General features: G+C 46.8%; 1 protein-coding gene across 1 annotated transcript in view; it reads right to left on the minus strand.

The window, feature by feature from the left end:
• Positions 1-15,097, minus strand: part of LOC140391301 (UDP-glucose:glycoprotein glucosyltransferase 1-like) — a 183,335-nt gene extending 168,238 nt beyond the window's left edge. The window contains exons 1-3 of the mRNA XM_072475895.1: positions 15,063-15,097; positions 14,235-14,319; positions 8,381-8,466 (exon numbers count right to left, since the gene is read on the minus strand). Coding sequence (XP_072331996.1) covers positions 8,381-8,466; positions 14,235-14,319; positions 15,063-15,097 — 206 coding nt within the window. The remainder of the gene's footprint in view (positions 1-8,380; positions 8,467-14,234; positions 14,320-15,062) is intronic.
• Between the last annotated feature and the right edge of the window lie 693 nt (positions 15,098-15,790).

Consider the following 15,790-nt stretch of genomic DNA (forward strand, 5'->3'; position numbering starts at 1 on the left):
CCTCTATTCGTTCCCCTGAGAAACAAGTATACCGCTTTCGATACTTGTGGGGTGGGGGGGGACTTACCAGGGGTAAGCCATGGGGTACGGGCCTCTGGCACGGAGTCTGTCCCTGTTGCTCAGAAGGGAAGGGGGGAGAGGAGCAGAGCATTAGTAATTGGGGACTCGATAGTCAGGGGCACAGATAGGAGATTTTGTGGGAGCGAGAGAGACTCACGTTTGGTATGTTGCCTCCCAGGTGCAAGGGTACGTGATGTCTCGGATCGTGTTTTCCGGGTCCTTAAGGGGGAGGGGGAGCAGCCCCAAGTCGTGGTCCACATTGGCACTAACGACATAGGTAGGAAAGGGGACAAGGATGTCAGGCAGGCTTTCAGGGAGCTAGGATGGAAGCTCAGAACTAGAACAAACAGAGTTGTTATCTCTGGGTTGTTGCCCGTGCCACGTGATAATGAGATGAGGAATAGGGAGAGAGAGCAATTAAACAAGTGGCTACAGGGATGGTGCAGGCGGGAGGAATTCAGATTTCTGGATAACTGGGGCTCTTTCTGGGGAAGGTGGCACCTCTACAGACAGGATGGTCTACATCTGAACCTGAGGGGCACAAATATCCTGGGGGGGAGATTTGTTAGTGCTCTCTGGGGGGGTTTAAACTAATGCAGCAGGGGCATGGGAACCTGGATTGTAGTTTTAGGGTACGGGAGAATGAGAGTATAGAGGTCAGGAGCACAGATTTGACGTCGCAGGAGGAGGCCAGTGTGCAGGTAGGTGGTTTGAAGTGTGTCTACTTCAATGCCAGGAGTATACAAAATAAGGGCAGCACGGTAGCATTGTGGATAGCACAAATGCTTCACAGCTCCAGGGTCCCAGGTTCGATTCCGGCTTGGGTCACTGTCTGTGCCGAGTCTGCACATCCTCCCCGTGTGTGCGTGGGTTTCCTCCGGGTGCTCCGGTTTCCTCCCACAGTCCAAAGATGTGCGGGTTAGGTGGATTGACCATGCTAAATTGCCCATAGTGTCCAAAATTGCCCTTAGTGTAGGGTGGGGTTACTGGGTTATGGGGATAGGGTGGAGGTCTGGACCTTGGGTAGGGTGCTCTTTCCAAGAGCCGGTGCAGACTCGATGGGCCGAATGGCCTTCTTCTGCACTGTAAATTCTATGAAGGTAGGGGAACTGGCAGCATGGGTTGGTACCTGGGACTTCGGTGTTGTGGCCATTTCGGAGACATGGATAGAGCAGGGACAGGAATGGATGTTGCAGGTTCCGGGGTTTAGGTGTTTTAGTAAGCTCAGAGAAGGAGGCAAAAGAGGGGGAGGTGTGGCGCTGCTAGTCAAGAGCAGTATTACGGTGGCGGAGAGGATGCTAGATGGGGACTCATCTTCCAAGGTAGTATGGGCTGAGGTTAGAAACAGGAAAGGAGAGGTCACTCTGTTGGGAGTTTTCTATAGGCCTCCAAATAGTTCTAGGGATGTAGAGGAAAGGATGGCGAGGATGATCCTGGATAAGAGCGAAAGTAACAGGGTAGTTATTATGGGAGACTTTAACTTTCCAAATATTGACTGGAAGAGATATAGTTTGAGTACATTAGATGGGTCGTTTTTTGTACAGTGTGTGCAGGAGGGTTTCCAGACACAATATGTTGACAGGCCAACAAGAGGCGAGGCCACGTTGGATTTGGTTTTGAGTAATGAACCTGGCCAGGTGTTGAATTTGGAGGTAGGAGAGCACTTTGGGGACAGTGACCACAATTCGGTGACGTTTACGCTAGTGATGGAAAGGGATAAGTATACACCGCAGGGCAAGAGTTATAGCTGGTGGAAGGGCAATTATGATGCCATTAGACGTGACTTGGGGGGGATAGGTTGGAGAAGTAGACTGCAAGTGTTGGGCACACTGGATAAGTGGAGCTTGTTCAAGGATCAGCTAATGCGTGTTCTTGATAAGTATGTACCGGTCAGGCAGGGAGGAAGGCGCCGAGCGAGGGAACCGTGGTTTACCAAAGAAGTGGAATCTCTTGTTAAGAGGAAGAAGGAGGCCTATGTGAAGATGAGGTGTGAAGTTTCAGTTGGGGCGATGGATAGTTACAAGGTAGCGAGGAAGGATCTAAAGAGAGAGCTAAGACGAGCAAGGAGGGGACATGAGAAGTATTTGGCAGGAAGGATCAAGGAAAACCCAAAAGCTTTCTATAGATATGTCAGGAATAAGCGAATGACGAGGGAAAGAGTAGGACCAGTCAAGGACAGGGATGGGAAGTTGTGTGTAGAGTCTGAAGAGATAGGCGAGATACTAAATGAATATTTTTCGTCAGTATTCACTCAGGAAAAAGATAATGTTGTGGAGGAGAATGCTGGGCTCCAGGTAAATAGATTAGATGGCATTGAGGTACGTAGGGAAGAGGTGTTGGCAATTCTGGACAGGCTGAAAATAGATAAGTCCCCGGGACCAGATGGGATTTATCCTAGGATTCTCTGGGAGGCCAGGGAAGAGATTGCTGGACCATTGGCTTTGATTTTTATGTCATCAGTGGCTACAGGAATAGTGCCAGAGGACTGGAGGATAGCAAATGTGGTCCCTTTGTTCAAAAAGGGGAGCAGAGACAACCCCGGCAACTATAGACCGGTGAGCCTCACGTCTGTAGTGGGTAAAGTCTTGGAGGGGATTATAAGAGACAAGATTTATAATCATCTAGATAGGAATAATATGATCAGGGATAGTCAGCATGGCTTTGTGAAGGGTAGGTCATGCCTCACAAACCTTATCGAGTTCTTTGAGAAGGTGACTGAACAGGTAGACGAGGGTAGAGCAGTTGATGTGGTATATATTGATTTCAGCAAAGCGTTTGATAAGGTTCCCCACGGTAGGCTATTGCAGAAAATACGGAGGCTGGGGATTGAGGGTGATTTAGAGGTGTGGATCAGAAATTGGCTAGCTGAAAGAAGACAGAGGGTGGTGGTTGATGGGAAATGTTCAGAATGGAGTTCAGTCACAAGTGGAGTACCACAAGGATCTGTTCTGGGGCCGTTGCTGTTTGTCATTTTTATCAATGACCTAGAGGAAGGCGCAGAAGGGTGGGTGAGTAAATTTGCAGACGATACTAAAGTCGGTGGTGTTGTCGATAGTGTGGAAGGAAGTAGCAGGTTACAGAGGGATATAGATAAGCTGCAGAGCTGGGCTGAGAGGTGGCAAATGGAGTTTAATGTAGAGAAGTGTGAGGTGATTCACTTTGGAAGGAATAACAGGAATGTGGAATATTTGGCAAATGGAAAAGTTCTTGAAAGTGTGGATGAGCAGAGGGATCTAGGTGTCCATGTACATAGATCCCTGAAAGTTGCCACCCAGGTTGATAGGGTGGTGAAGAAGGCCTATGGAGTGTTGGCCTTTATTGGTAGAGGGATTGAATTCCGGAGTCAGGAGGTCATGTTGCAGCTGTACAGAACTCTGGTACGGCCGCATTTGGAGTATTGCGTACAGTTCTGGTCACCGCATTATAGGAAGGACGTGGAGGCTTTGGAGCGGGTGCAGAGGAGATTTACCAGGATGTTGCCTGGTATGGAGGGAAAATCTTATGAGGAAAGGCTGATGGACTTGAGGTTGTTTTCGTTGGAGAGAAGAAGGTTAAGAGGAGACTTAATAGAGACATACAAAATGATTAGGGGGTTGGATAGGGTGGACAGTGAGAGCCTTCTCCCGCGGATGGAAATGGCTGGCACGAGGGGACATAACTTTAAACTGAGGGGTAATAGATATAGGACAGAGGTCAGAGGTAGGTTTTTTACGCAAAGAGTAGTGAGGCCGTGGAATGCCCTACCTGCTACAGTAGTGAACTCGCCAACATTGAGGGCATTTAAAAGTTTATTGGATAAACATATGGATGATAATGGTATAGTGTAGGTTAGATGGCTTTTGTTTCGGTGCAACATCGTGGGCCGAAGGGCCTGTACTGCGCTGTATTGTTCTATGTTCTATGTTCTTCTTCTTGACAAGTGTTTCAACTGCTTTAGTAAACCACGGTTCCCTTGCTCGACAACTTCCTCCCTGCCTGACAGGTACATACTTATCAAGGACACGCAGTAGCTGTTCCTTGAACAAGCTCCACATTTCCATTGTGCCCATCCTCTGCAGTTTTCCTCTCCATCCGATGCATCCTAAGTCTTGCCTCATCGCATCATAATTGCCTTTCCCTCAGATATAACTCTTGCCCTGCGGTATATACCTATCCCTTTCCATCACTAAAGTAAACGTAATCGAATTGTGGTCACTATCACCAAAGTGCTCACCTACCTCCAAATCTAACACCTGTCCTGGTTCATTACCCAGTACCAAATCGAAAATGGCCTCTCGTTGGCCTATCTACATACTGTGTCAGGAAACCCTCCTGCACACATTGGCCAAAAACTGACCCATCTAAAGTACTCGAACTATTGCGTTTCAAGTCAATATTTGGAAAGTTAAATCCCCCATAACAACTACTCTGTTGCTTTCGCTCCTATCCAGAATCATCTTTGCAATCCTTTCCTCTACATCTCTGGAACTTTTCGGAGGCCTATAGAAAACCCCTAACAGGGTGACCTCTCCGTTCCTGATTCTAACCTCAGCCCATACTACCTCAGTAGATGAGTCCTTATCAAACGTCCTTTCTGCCACCGTAATACTGTCCTTGACTAACAATGCCACCCCTACCCCTCTTTTACCACCTTCCCTGAGCTTACTGAAATATCTAAACCCCGGCACCTGCAACAACCATTCCTGTTCCTGCTCTATCCATGTCTCCGAAATGGCCACAACATCGAAGTGCCAGGTACCAACCCATCCCGCATGTTCACCCACTTTATTCCGGATGCTCCTGGCATTGAAGAAGACACACTTTAAACCACCTTCCTGCCTGCCGGTACACTCCTGCAACTTTGAAACCTTACTCATGACCTCACTACTCTCAACCTCCTGTATACTGGAGCTACAATTCAGGTTCCCAAGCCCCTGCTGAACTAGTTTAAACCCTCCCGAAGAGCATTAGCAAATTCCCCCCCCAGGATATTGGTACCCCTCTGGTCCAGGTGTAGACCATCCCGTTTGTAGAGGTCCCAACGACCCCAGAATGAGCCCCAATTATCCAGAAATCTGAAACCCTCCCTCCTGCACCATCCCTGTAGCCACGTGTTCAACTCCTCTCTCTCCCTATTCCTCATCTCGCTAGCACGTGGCACGGGTAACAACCCAGAGATAATAACTCTGTTTGTCCTCGATCTAAGTTTCCACCCTAACTCCCTGAATTCCTGCCTTACATCCCTATCCCTTTTCCTACCTATGTCGTTGGTACCTATGTGTTACCCCTTAAGGATCCCGAAAACACGATTGAGACATCTGAAAGCCTCTCACCTGTCAGATGTTGTTTTACTCTCAAACATCCGCCCCCAATCTATGTTCGTCAGTTCCCGCCTAATATTGTTATAATTAGCCGTCCCCCATTTAGCACATTCACCCCAGGACCACTCTTATCCTTGTCCACCAGCACTTTAAAACTTAGTGAATTGTGGTCACTGTTCCCGAAATGCTCCCCTACTGAAACTTCTATCATCTGACCGGGCTCATTCCCCAATACCAGATCCAGTACAGCCCCTTCCCCAGTTGGACTATCTACATATTATTTTAAGAAGCCCTTCTGGATGCTCCTTACAAACTCTGCCCCATACATGCCCCTGGCACTCAGTGAGTCCCAGTCAATATTGGGGAAGTTAAACAACAACCCTGTTGCTTTTACTCCTTTCCAAAATCTGTCTACCTATCTGCTCCTCTATCTCCCGCTGGCTGTTGGGAGGCCTGTAGTAAACCCTCAACATTGTGACTGCACCCTTCTTATTCCTGATCTCTACCCATATAGCCTCTCTGCCCTCTAAGGTGTCCTCCCCCAGTACAGCTGTGATATTCTCCCTAACCAGTCGCGCAACTCCTCCACCCCTTTTACCTCCCCCTCTATCCCACCTGAAACATCTAAATCCTGGAACGTTTAGCTGCCAATCCTGTCCTTCCCTCAACCAGGTCTCTGTAATGGCAACAACATTCGGCACCGGTCAAAGAGAACAAAGAAAAATTACAGCACAGGAACAGGCCCTTCAGCCCTCCAAGCCTGCGCCGATCCAGATCTTCGATCTAAAACTGTTGCCTATTTTCTAAGGATCTGTATCCCTCTGCTCCCTGCCAATCATGTATCTGTCTAGATACATCTTAAATGACGCTATCGTGCCCGCCTCTACCACCTCCGCCGGCAATGTGTTCCAGGCACCCACCACCCTCTGCGTAAAGAACTTTCCACGCAAATATCCCTTCAACTTTTCCCCTTACCTTGAACTCGTGACCCCTAGGAATTGAGTCCCCCACTCTGGGAAAAGGCTTCTTGATATCCACCCTGTCTATATCTTTCATGATTTTGTAGACCTTAATGAGGTCCCCCCTCAACCTCCGTCTTTCTAATGAAAATAATCCTCATCTACTCAACCTCTCTTCATAGCTAGCGCCCTCCATACCAGGCAACATCCTGGTGAACCTCCTCTGCACCTTCTCCAAAGCATCCACATCCTTTTGGTACTGTGGCAACCAGAACTGTACGCAGTATTCCAAATGTGGCCGAACCAAAGTCTTAGAACATAGAACATAGAACGATACATCTAAATCCTGGAACAGGCCCTTCGGCCCACGATGTTGCACCGAAACAAAAGCCATCGGACCTACACTATGCCATTATCATCCATATGCTTATCCAATAAACTTTTAAATGCCCTCAATGTTGGCGAGATTACAACTGTAATATGACCTGCCAACTCTTGTATTCAAAACCCCTTCCGATGAAGGAAAGCATGCCGTATGCCTTCTTGACCACTCTATCGACCTGCGCAGCCACCTTCAGGGTACAATGGACCTGAACACCCAGATCTTTCTGTACATCAATTTTCCCCAGGGCTTTTTCATTTACCATATCGTTCGCTCTTGAAGTGGATCTTCCAAAATGCATCACCTCGCATTTGCCTGGTTTGAACTCCATCTGCCATTTCTCCGCCCAACTCTCCAATCTATCTTTCATCTGCTGTATTCTCTGACAGTCCCCTTCACTATCTGCTCCTCCAACAATCTTAGTGTCATCTGCAAACTTGTTAATCAGGCCACCTATACCTTCCTCCAGATCATTTATGTATATCACAAACAACAGTGGTCCCAGCACGGATCCCTGTGGAACACCACTGGTCACAGTTCTCCATTTTGAGAAACTCCCTTCCACTACTACTCTCTGTCTCCTGTTGCCCAGCCAGTTCTTTATCCATCTAGCTAGTACACCCTGGACCCCATGAGACTTCACTTTCTCCATCAGTCTACCATGGGGAACCTTATCAAATGCCTTACTGAAGTCCATGTATATGACATCTAGAGCCCTTCCCTCATCAATCAATTTTGTCACTTCCTCAAATAATTCTATTAAGTTGGTAAGACATGACCTTCCCTGCACAAAACCATGTTGCCTAACACTGATAAGCCCATTTTCTTCCAAATCCTATCCCTCAGTATCTTCTTCAGCAGCTTCCCTACCACTGACATCAGGCTCACCGGTCTATAATTACCTGGATTATCCCTGCTATCCTTCTTAAACAAGGGGACAATATTAGCAATTTTCCAGTCCTCCGGTATCTCACCCATGTTCAAGAATGCTGCAAAGATATCTGTTAAGGCCCCAGCAATTTCCTCTCTCACTTCCCTCACTAAACTGGGAGAGATCCCATCCGGACCTGGGGACTTGTCCACCTTAATGCCTTTTAGAATTCCCAACACATCCTCCCTCCTTATGCCGACTTGACCTAGAGTAATCAAACATCTATCCCTAACCTCAACGTCAGTCATGTCCCTCTCCTCAGTGATTATATGCAAAGTACTCGTTAAGAATCTCGCCCATTTTCTCTGACTCCAAAATTCCTTAAAATCCCAAATTAAAATCTTAGAAAGAGCACCCTACCTAAGCCCACACCTATTCCCGTAACCCAGTAACCCCACCCAAACTTATTGGACACTAAGGGCAATTTAGCATGGCCAATCAATCTAACCTGCACATCTTTGGACAGTGGGTGGAATCCGGAGCACGGGGAGATCGTGCAGACTCCACTCAGACAGTGACCAAAGCCGGGAACCGAATCTGGGACCCTGGAGCTGTGAAGCCACTGTGCTACCGTGCCGTGCCAATCCCGACGGCGGAGAATTTAGCCCTTCGCCTCTTGAGGATAGACTCAAAATTATTCTGACTAATCACATTGTAACTCACTGACAATTATTTATGATTATATTTTAACAATAAAGCAAAAGAGGAAATATTCAAATAAGCCAGGCAATTTTACTTTCAAGAATACCTTGTGATCGACTTCCAGATGCCCTTGTCTTCTGAATCTTCATCATTGAGAAGATCTTCATTTATTTTACCAGGCCGTTTGTGCACCTGTAGGTCAATAAAACTAAACTAGAATTGATATAACTGACTGAAGCATAGGGAACACATATCCATGTACAAGAAATCCAAAATTGCAATATTGCTCAGAATGGAGAATCAGAATTTTCTGACAACATTATTAATTCCAAATTTGAAAAACGCAATTATGTCTTCGTTTTTTAAACTTACAAAATTGTTGTTATTTTCAAAATCTGTCCAGAAAGGGGGAAGCAGTGGCATTTTTAGAACATAGTTCAGTACAGCACAGAACAGGCCCTTCGGCCCTCGATGTTGTGCCGGGCATTGTCCGAAACCAAAATCAAGCTATCCCACTCCCTGTCATTCTGGTGTGCTCCATGTGCCTATCCAATAACCGCTTGAAAGTTCCGAAAGTGTCCGACTCCACTATCACAGCAGGCAGTCCATTTCACACCCTAACCACTCTCTGAGTAAAGAACCTACCTCGGACCTCTCTCCTATATCTCCCACCCTGAACCTTATAGTTATTGCTCCTGATAACAGCTACATCCACCCGAGGAAATAGTCTCTGAATGTCCACTCTATCTATCCCCCTCATCATCTCATAAACCTCTATTAAGTCGCCTCTCATCCTCCACCGCTCCAAAGCGAAAAGCTCTAGCTCCCTCAACCTTTCCTCATAAGATCTATCCTGCAAACAAGGCAGCATCCTGGTAAATCTCCTTTGCACCCTTTCCAATGCTTCCACATCCTTCCTATAGTGAGGTGACCAGAACTGCACACAATACTCCAAATGTGGTCTCACCAGGGTCATGTATAGTTGCAGCATAACCCCACGGCTCTTCAACTCAAGCCCCCTGTTAATAAACGGCAACACACTATAAGCCTTCTTCACGGCTCTATCCACTTGAGTGGCAACCTTCAGAGATCTGTGGACATGAACCCCAAGATCTCTCTGTTCCTCCACATTCCTCAGAACCCTGCCTGACCCTGTAATCCGCATTCACATTTTTTCTACCAAAATGAATCACCTCGCACTTATCAGGGTCAAACTCTATCTGCCATTTTTCTGCCCAGCTCTGCATCCTATCAATGTCTCTTTGCAGCCGACAACATCCCTCCACCTCATCCACTACTCCAACAATCTTGGTGTCATCAGCAAATTTACTGACCCACCCTTCAGCCCCCTCCTCCAAGTCATTGATAAAAATCACAAATAGCAGAGGACCCAGCACTGATCCCTGTGGTACACCGCTGCTAACTGGTCTCCAGTCTGAACATTTTCCATCCACCACCACCCTCTGTCTTCTATGTGATAGCCAGTTACTTATCCAATTGGCCAAATTTCCCTCGATCCCACACCTCCTTACTTTCTTCATAAGCCGATCCTGGGGAACCTTATCAAACGCCTTACTAAAATCCATGTATACGACGTCAACTGCTCTACCTTCATCGACACACTTAGTTACCTCCTCAAAGAATTCAATCAAATTTTGAGGCAAGACTTACCCTTCCCGAATCCGTGTTGACTATCCCGGATAAAGCTGCATCTTTCCAAATGGTCATAAATCCTTCCTTCAGGAGCTTTTCCATTAACTTACCGACCACCGAAGTAAGACTAACCGGCCAATAATTACCAGGGTCATTCCTATTCCCTTTCTTGAACAGAGGAACAACATTCGCCACTAGGGCAGCACGGTAGCATTGTGGATAGCACAAGTGCTTCACAGCACCAGGGTCCCAGGTTCGATTCCGGCTTGGGTCACTGTCTGTGCGGAGTCTGCACATCCTCCCCGTGTGTGCGTGGGTTTCCTCCGGGTGCTCCGGTTTCCTCCCACAGTCCAAAGATGTGCAGGTTAGGTGGATTGGCCGTGATAAATTGCCCTTAGTGTCCAAAATTGCCCTTAGTATTGGGTGGGGTTACTGGGTTATGGGGATAGGGTGGAGTTGTTGACCTTGGGTAGGGTGATCTTTCCAAGAGCCGGTGCAGACTTAATGGGCCGAATGGCCTCCTTCTGCACTGTAAATTCTATGATAATCTATCTAGTCCTCTGGCACTATCCCCGTGCACAGTGAGGACCAAAAGATCAAAACCAAAGGCTCTGCAATCTCATCCCTTGCCTCCCAAAGAATCCTTGGATATATTCCATCTGGCCCAGGGGACTTGTCGACCCAAAGGTTTTTCAAAATTGCCAATACATCCTTCCTCAGAATATCTACCTCCTTCAGTATCACACTCTCATCCTCAAAAACATGGCCCCTCTCCTTGGTGAACACTGAAGAAAAGTATTCATTCAACGCCTCTCCTATTTCTGCTGACTCCATGCACAAGCTCCCACTACTGTCCTTGACCGGCCCTAACCTCACCCTGGTCATTCTTTTATTTCTCACATAAGAGTAAAAAGCCTTGGGGTTTTCCTTGATCCGACCCGCCAAGGACTTCTCATGCCCCCTCTTAGCTCTCCTAAACCCTTTTTTTAGCTCATTCCTTGCTACCTTGTAACCCTCAAGCGACCCAACTGAACCTTGTTTTCTCATCCTTACATACGCTTCCTTTTTCCTCTTGACAAGACATTCAACCTCTTTTGTGAACCATGGTTCCCTCACATGGCCATTTCCTCCCTGCCTGACAGGGCCATACCTTTCAAAGACACGCAGTATTTGTTCCTTGAACAAGCTCCACTTTTCATTTGTGCATTTCCCTGACAGTTTCTGTTCCCATCTTATGCTCCCCAATTCTTGCCTAATCGCATCATAATTACCCCTCCCCAATTATAAGCCTTGACCTGCAGTATGGCCCTATCCCTCTCCATTGCAATAGTGAAAGACACTGAATTGTGGTCACTATCTGCAAAGTGCTCTCTCACAAACAAATCTAACACTTGGCCCGGTTCATTACCCAGTACCAAATCCAATGTGGCCCCCCCTCTTGTTGGCCTATCCACATATTGTGTCAGGAAAGCCTCCTGCACACACTATACAAAAACTGCCCCATCCGAACTGTTCGACGTATAGAGGTTCCAATAATCTGCTTTGCAATTTCTTCCTCCACATCTCTATTACTATTTGGAGGCCTATATAAAACTCCTAACAACGTGACCGCTCCTTTACTATTTCTAACTTCAGCCCATATTACCTCAGTAGGCAGATCCCCTTCAAACTGCCTTCCTGCAGCCGTTAAACTATTCTTACCAGACGAGTTATCCAGAGATCTGGATTTGAATTCCACCACGGCAGATGGTGAAATTTAAATTCAATAAAAATCTGGAATTAAGTCTTACAATGACCATGAAACCATTGTTGATTGTCGTAAACACAAGGTAGGAAGTTTTACCATAGTCATGGAGAGGGACAGGAACAGACAGTGTGGGAAGGTATTTAATTGGGGGAGAGGAAATTATACTGCTATTGGACAGGAGCTGAGGAGCATGAATTGGGAACAATTGTTCTCAGGGAAATGCACAACAGTAATCTGGGGGTTGTTTAAGGAGCACTTGCTGCGAGTGCTGGATAGTTTTGTCCCATTGAGCCAAGGAAGGAATGGTAAGGTGAAGGAGCCTTGGATGACAAGAGAAGTGGAGCCCTGGCGGGAAGGATTAGGGAAAACCCCAAGGCGTTTGTGAGAAATAAGAGGATGATCAGAATGAGAGTAGGGCCGATCAGGGACAGTGGAGGGAACTAGTGCCTAGAGTCTGAGGAGATGGGGGAGGCCCTAAATGAATACTTTACTTCAGTATTCACGAGAGTGAGGAACCTTGTTGCTTGTGAGAACAGCGTGAACCAGGTTAATAGGTTCGAACAGGTTGATATTAAGAAAGAGGATGTGCTGGAAATTTTGAAAAGCATCAGGATAGATAAGTCCCCTAGGCCTGAAGGCATATACCCAAGGTTACCACGGGAAGCGAGGGAGGAGATTGCTGCGCCATTGGTCATCTTTGCGTCCTCACTGTCCACTGGGGATGTACCGGACGATTGGATGGATGTAAATGTTGTTCCCTTGTTCAAGAAAGAGAATAGGGAAATCCCTGGGAATTACAGACCATTCAGTCTTATGTCTGTGGTGAGCAAAATATTGGAAAGGATTCTGAGAGATAGGATTTATAATTATTTAGAAAGACATAATTTGATTAAAGATAGTCAGCATGGCTTTGTGAGGGGCAGGTCATGCCTCACAAGCCTCATTGAATTCTTTGAGGATGTGATGAGACACATTGATGAAGGTCGGGCAGTGCATGTGGTGTATATGGATTTCAGTAAGGTATTTGATAAGGTTCCCCATGGTAGGCTCATTCAGAAAGCTAGGGGGCATGGGATACAGGGAAATTTGGCTGACTGGATACAGAATTGGCTGGCCTTAAGAAGACAGCGAGTGATAGTGGATGGAAAGTATTCCGCCTGGAGGTCGGTGACCAGTGGTGTCCCGCAGGGATCTGTTCTGGGACCACCGCTCTTTGTGGTTTTTATAAATGACTTGGATGAGGAAGTGGAAGAGTGGGTTAGTAAGTTTGCCGATGACACAAAGGTTGGTGGAGTTGTAGATTGTGTCGAGGGCTGTTGCAGGTTACAACAGGTCATTGACAGGATGCAGAGCTGGGCTGAGAAGTGATAGATGGACTTCAACCTAGATAAATGTGAAGTGATTCATTTTGGAAGGTCGAATATGAGTGCTGAATACAGGATTAAAGGCAGGATTCTTGGAAGTGTGGAGGAACAGAGGGAACTTGGGTTCCACGAACATAGATCCCTCAAAGTTGCCACCCAGGTTGATAGGGTTGTTAAGAAGGCGTATGGTGTGTTGGCTTTCATTAACAGGGGGATTGAGAGCCGCAAGGTTTTGCTGCAGCTTTATAAAACCCTAGTTAGACCACACTTGGAATATTGTGTCCAGTTCTCGTCGCCTCAATATAGGAAGAATGTGGATGTCTTGGAGAGGGTGCAGAGGAGATTTACCAGGATGCTACCTGGACTGGAGGACATGTCTTATGAAGAAAGGTTGTGGGAGTTAGGTCTTTTCTCACTGGAGCGAAGAAGGCAGAGAGGTGACTTGATAGAGGTGTACAAGGTGATGAGAGGCATGGATAGAGTGGAAGCCAGAGACATTTCCCCAGGGCGGAAATGGCTGTCACGAGGAGACATAATTTTAAGGTGATTGGAGGAAGATATAGGGGAGATGTCAGAGGTCGGTTCTTTACACAGAGAGTGGTGGGTGCGTGGAATGCACTGCCAGCAGAGGTGGAGTCAGAGTCATTAGGGACATTTAAGCGACGCTTGGACAGGCACATGGACAGCAGCAAATTTAGGGGTGTAGGTTAAGTTGATCTTCGATTAGGGTAAATGGTCGGCACAACATGGTGGGCCGAATGGCCTGTACTGTGCTGTAATGTTCTATGTTCTATGTAATCTGCCATCCTTACCTGGTCTGGGTTATATGCGAGTCCAAACCCTCAGTCAATGTGGTTGACTCTTAAAAGCCCACTGAAATGGCGTAGCAAACCACTCAGTTCAAGGGCAATTGGGGATAGATAATAAATGCTGGTTCAGCTTGCAACACCCATGAAGGCATAAAAAAAGGAGTCAAGTTGCCGACTATTCCATCACAAATAAATCTCCAGTCCTCCATTGGTAGAATCAACAATGAGGAATTACTTTTTTTTAAAAACAGATTCAGGGTGACGGGGATAGGGTGGAGGTGTGGGCTTAAGTAGGAAGCTCTTTCCAAGGGCCGGTGCAGGCTCGATGGGCCGAATGGCCTCCTTCTGCACTGTAAATTCTATAATTCTATAATTGCATTCACGTACCTGAACTTTGAGGATTTTGCTTTTGAAACTGTTCATTACTACAACAACATCATCTGCATAAGCAGAAGAATCTGTGCCTTCGTGTCTGCAGAGGAAAGATGAAAGATTTGTTAAATAATGAGCTGTTAAAGAAACTGTAACAAAAGTTGAAATAAAAGCAAAATACTGCAGAAACTAGAAATCTGAATTAAAAACAAAGTGCTGAAAATAGCCAGCATCTCTGGCAGCATCAGTGGAGAGGGAAACAGAATTAATGTTTGACTTCCTCACAACTGAAGAAAAGTAAAAATGTGAGGGGTTAAATGCTGTTGAAAGGTGGGGTGGGGGGGAACACAAGGGAAAGTCTGAGGTAAGATCTGAAGCAAAGCATTGCCCAGGGTGAGTGTAAATACCGGAATAATGAACAATTCTGTCCGAAAGGAAAACATGAGAAACAACATTCAAACTGGCACCAGGAGAGAAAAACAGAATAAATATAGGGGACGCAGTTTATGGTGTGCAATTGTTGAACTCATTGTAGAACCCAGAATGCTGTAAAGTGCCTCATCAGAAAATGAGGTGCTGTCCCTGGAGGTTTCAGTGTAGCAGGCTAAGGACAGAAATGTGAATGGACAAGGTGATGAGTTAAAATGCTGAGCAGCCAGAAATTTGGGAATAAACTGAACAGTTGATTCTGCACCTCCCCAATGTGGAGACCACATTGTGAGCAGCGAACACAATTATTACATTGAAAATAATACATTTTTATGCCATGTGCTGGTTTGAATCTTGCTTTTCACGTTTGTGCTTTTGGACAGAGCTGTTCATTATTCTGCCATTCACACTCACTCTGGACAAACGCTTTGTTTCTTTCCTACTACCATTACCACTCCCTTTTGTTGCATGATATCTTTGTCATTTAATCTCTCCTGTTCTCTACCAAGCACAGATCTTCCCTCTGTTCTTCCTCCTCACCTTCCCCATTTAACAGTACACATTTCCATCTTCCTTCAGGTCCGAACTAGAGTCATATTCAACTCTAGGATTCTCCCAAAATGAGACTATGTCCCAGGCCGGTGTAGAAACGCTGGAGATTTACTCCCGAAATTCCCAGAAAAAAGTTGAACAAATTCAATGCCCTTCAGGGGACTAGCTGGGGCCCGGCGTGAATATCGCAGCTTTAGCTGCGGATACGGTGCCCTGCACCTCCGGTTCGGAGTCCGCGCATGCGCACGACAGCGGCCTCCAGCGGCCGTGCCGTGCTCCATGGCAGACTTGGACCACAGAGCTAGACCGAAGAAAGAGACTGGCCAATTGGCCACGTGCCTGAGCATCTAACCCCGCACAGTTAATTGGTGGCCACCTATAAGGCCCACTCTGGTCTCCGATTCTCCCGCACACGACCAGGGCGGACGTGGACCGAGTCCGCAGCCCCCACGCCAGCATCCCGACTGGCAAAAGATGGTTAGTTCCATGCCGTCGGGAACTCGGCTGGTAGGGAGTGGAGGATTGCTGGGCGGGCCTCTGGCAATGGCCCCACGATGGCGCGGTGTACTCTGCGGTCACGATAGCATTGT

The sequence above is a fragment of the Scyliorhinus torazame genome, chromosome 15, assembly GCF_047496885.1.
Source record: "Scyliorhinus torazame isolate Kashiwa2021f chromosome 15, sScyTor2.1, whole genome shotgun sequence".
NCBI lineage: Eukaryota > Metazoa > Chordata > Chondrichthyes > Carcharhiniformes > Scyliorhinidae > Scyliorhinus > Scyliorhinus torazame.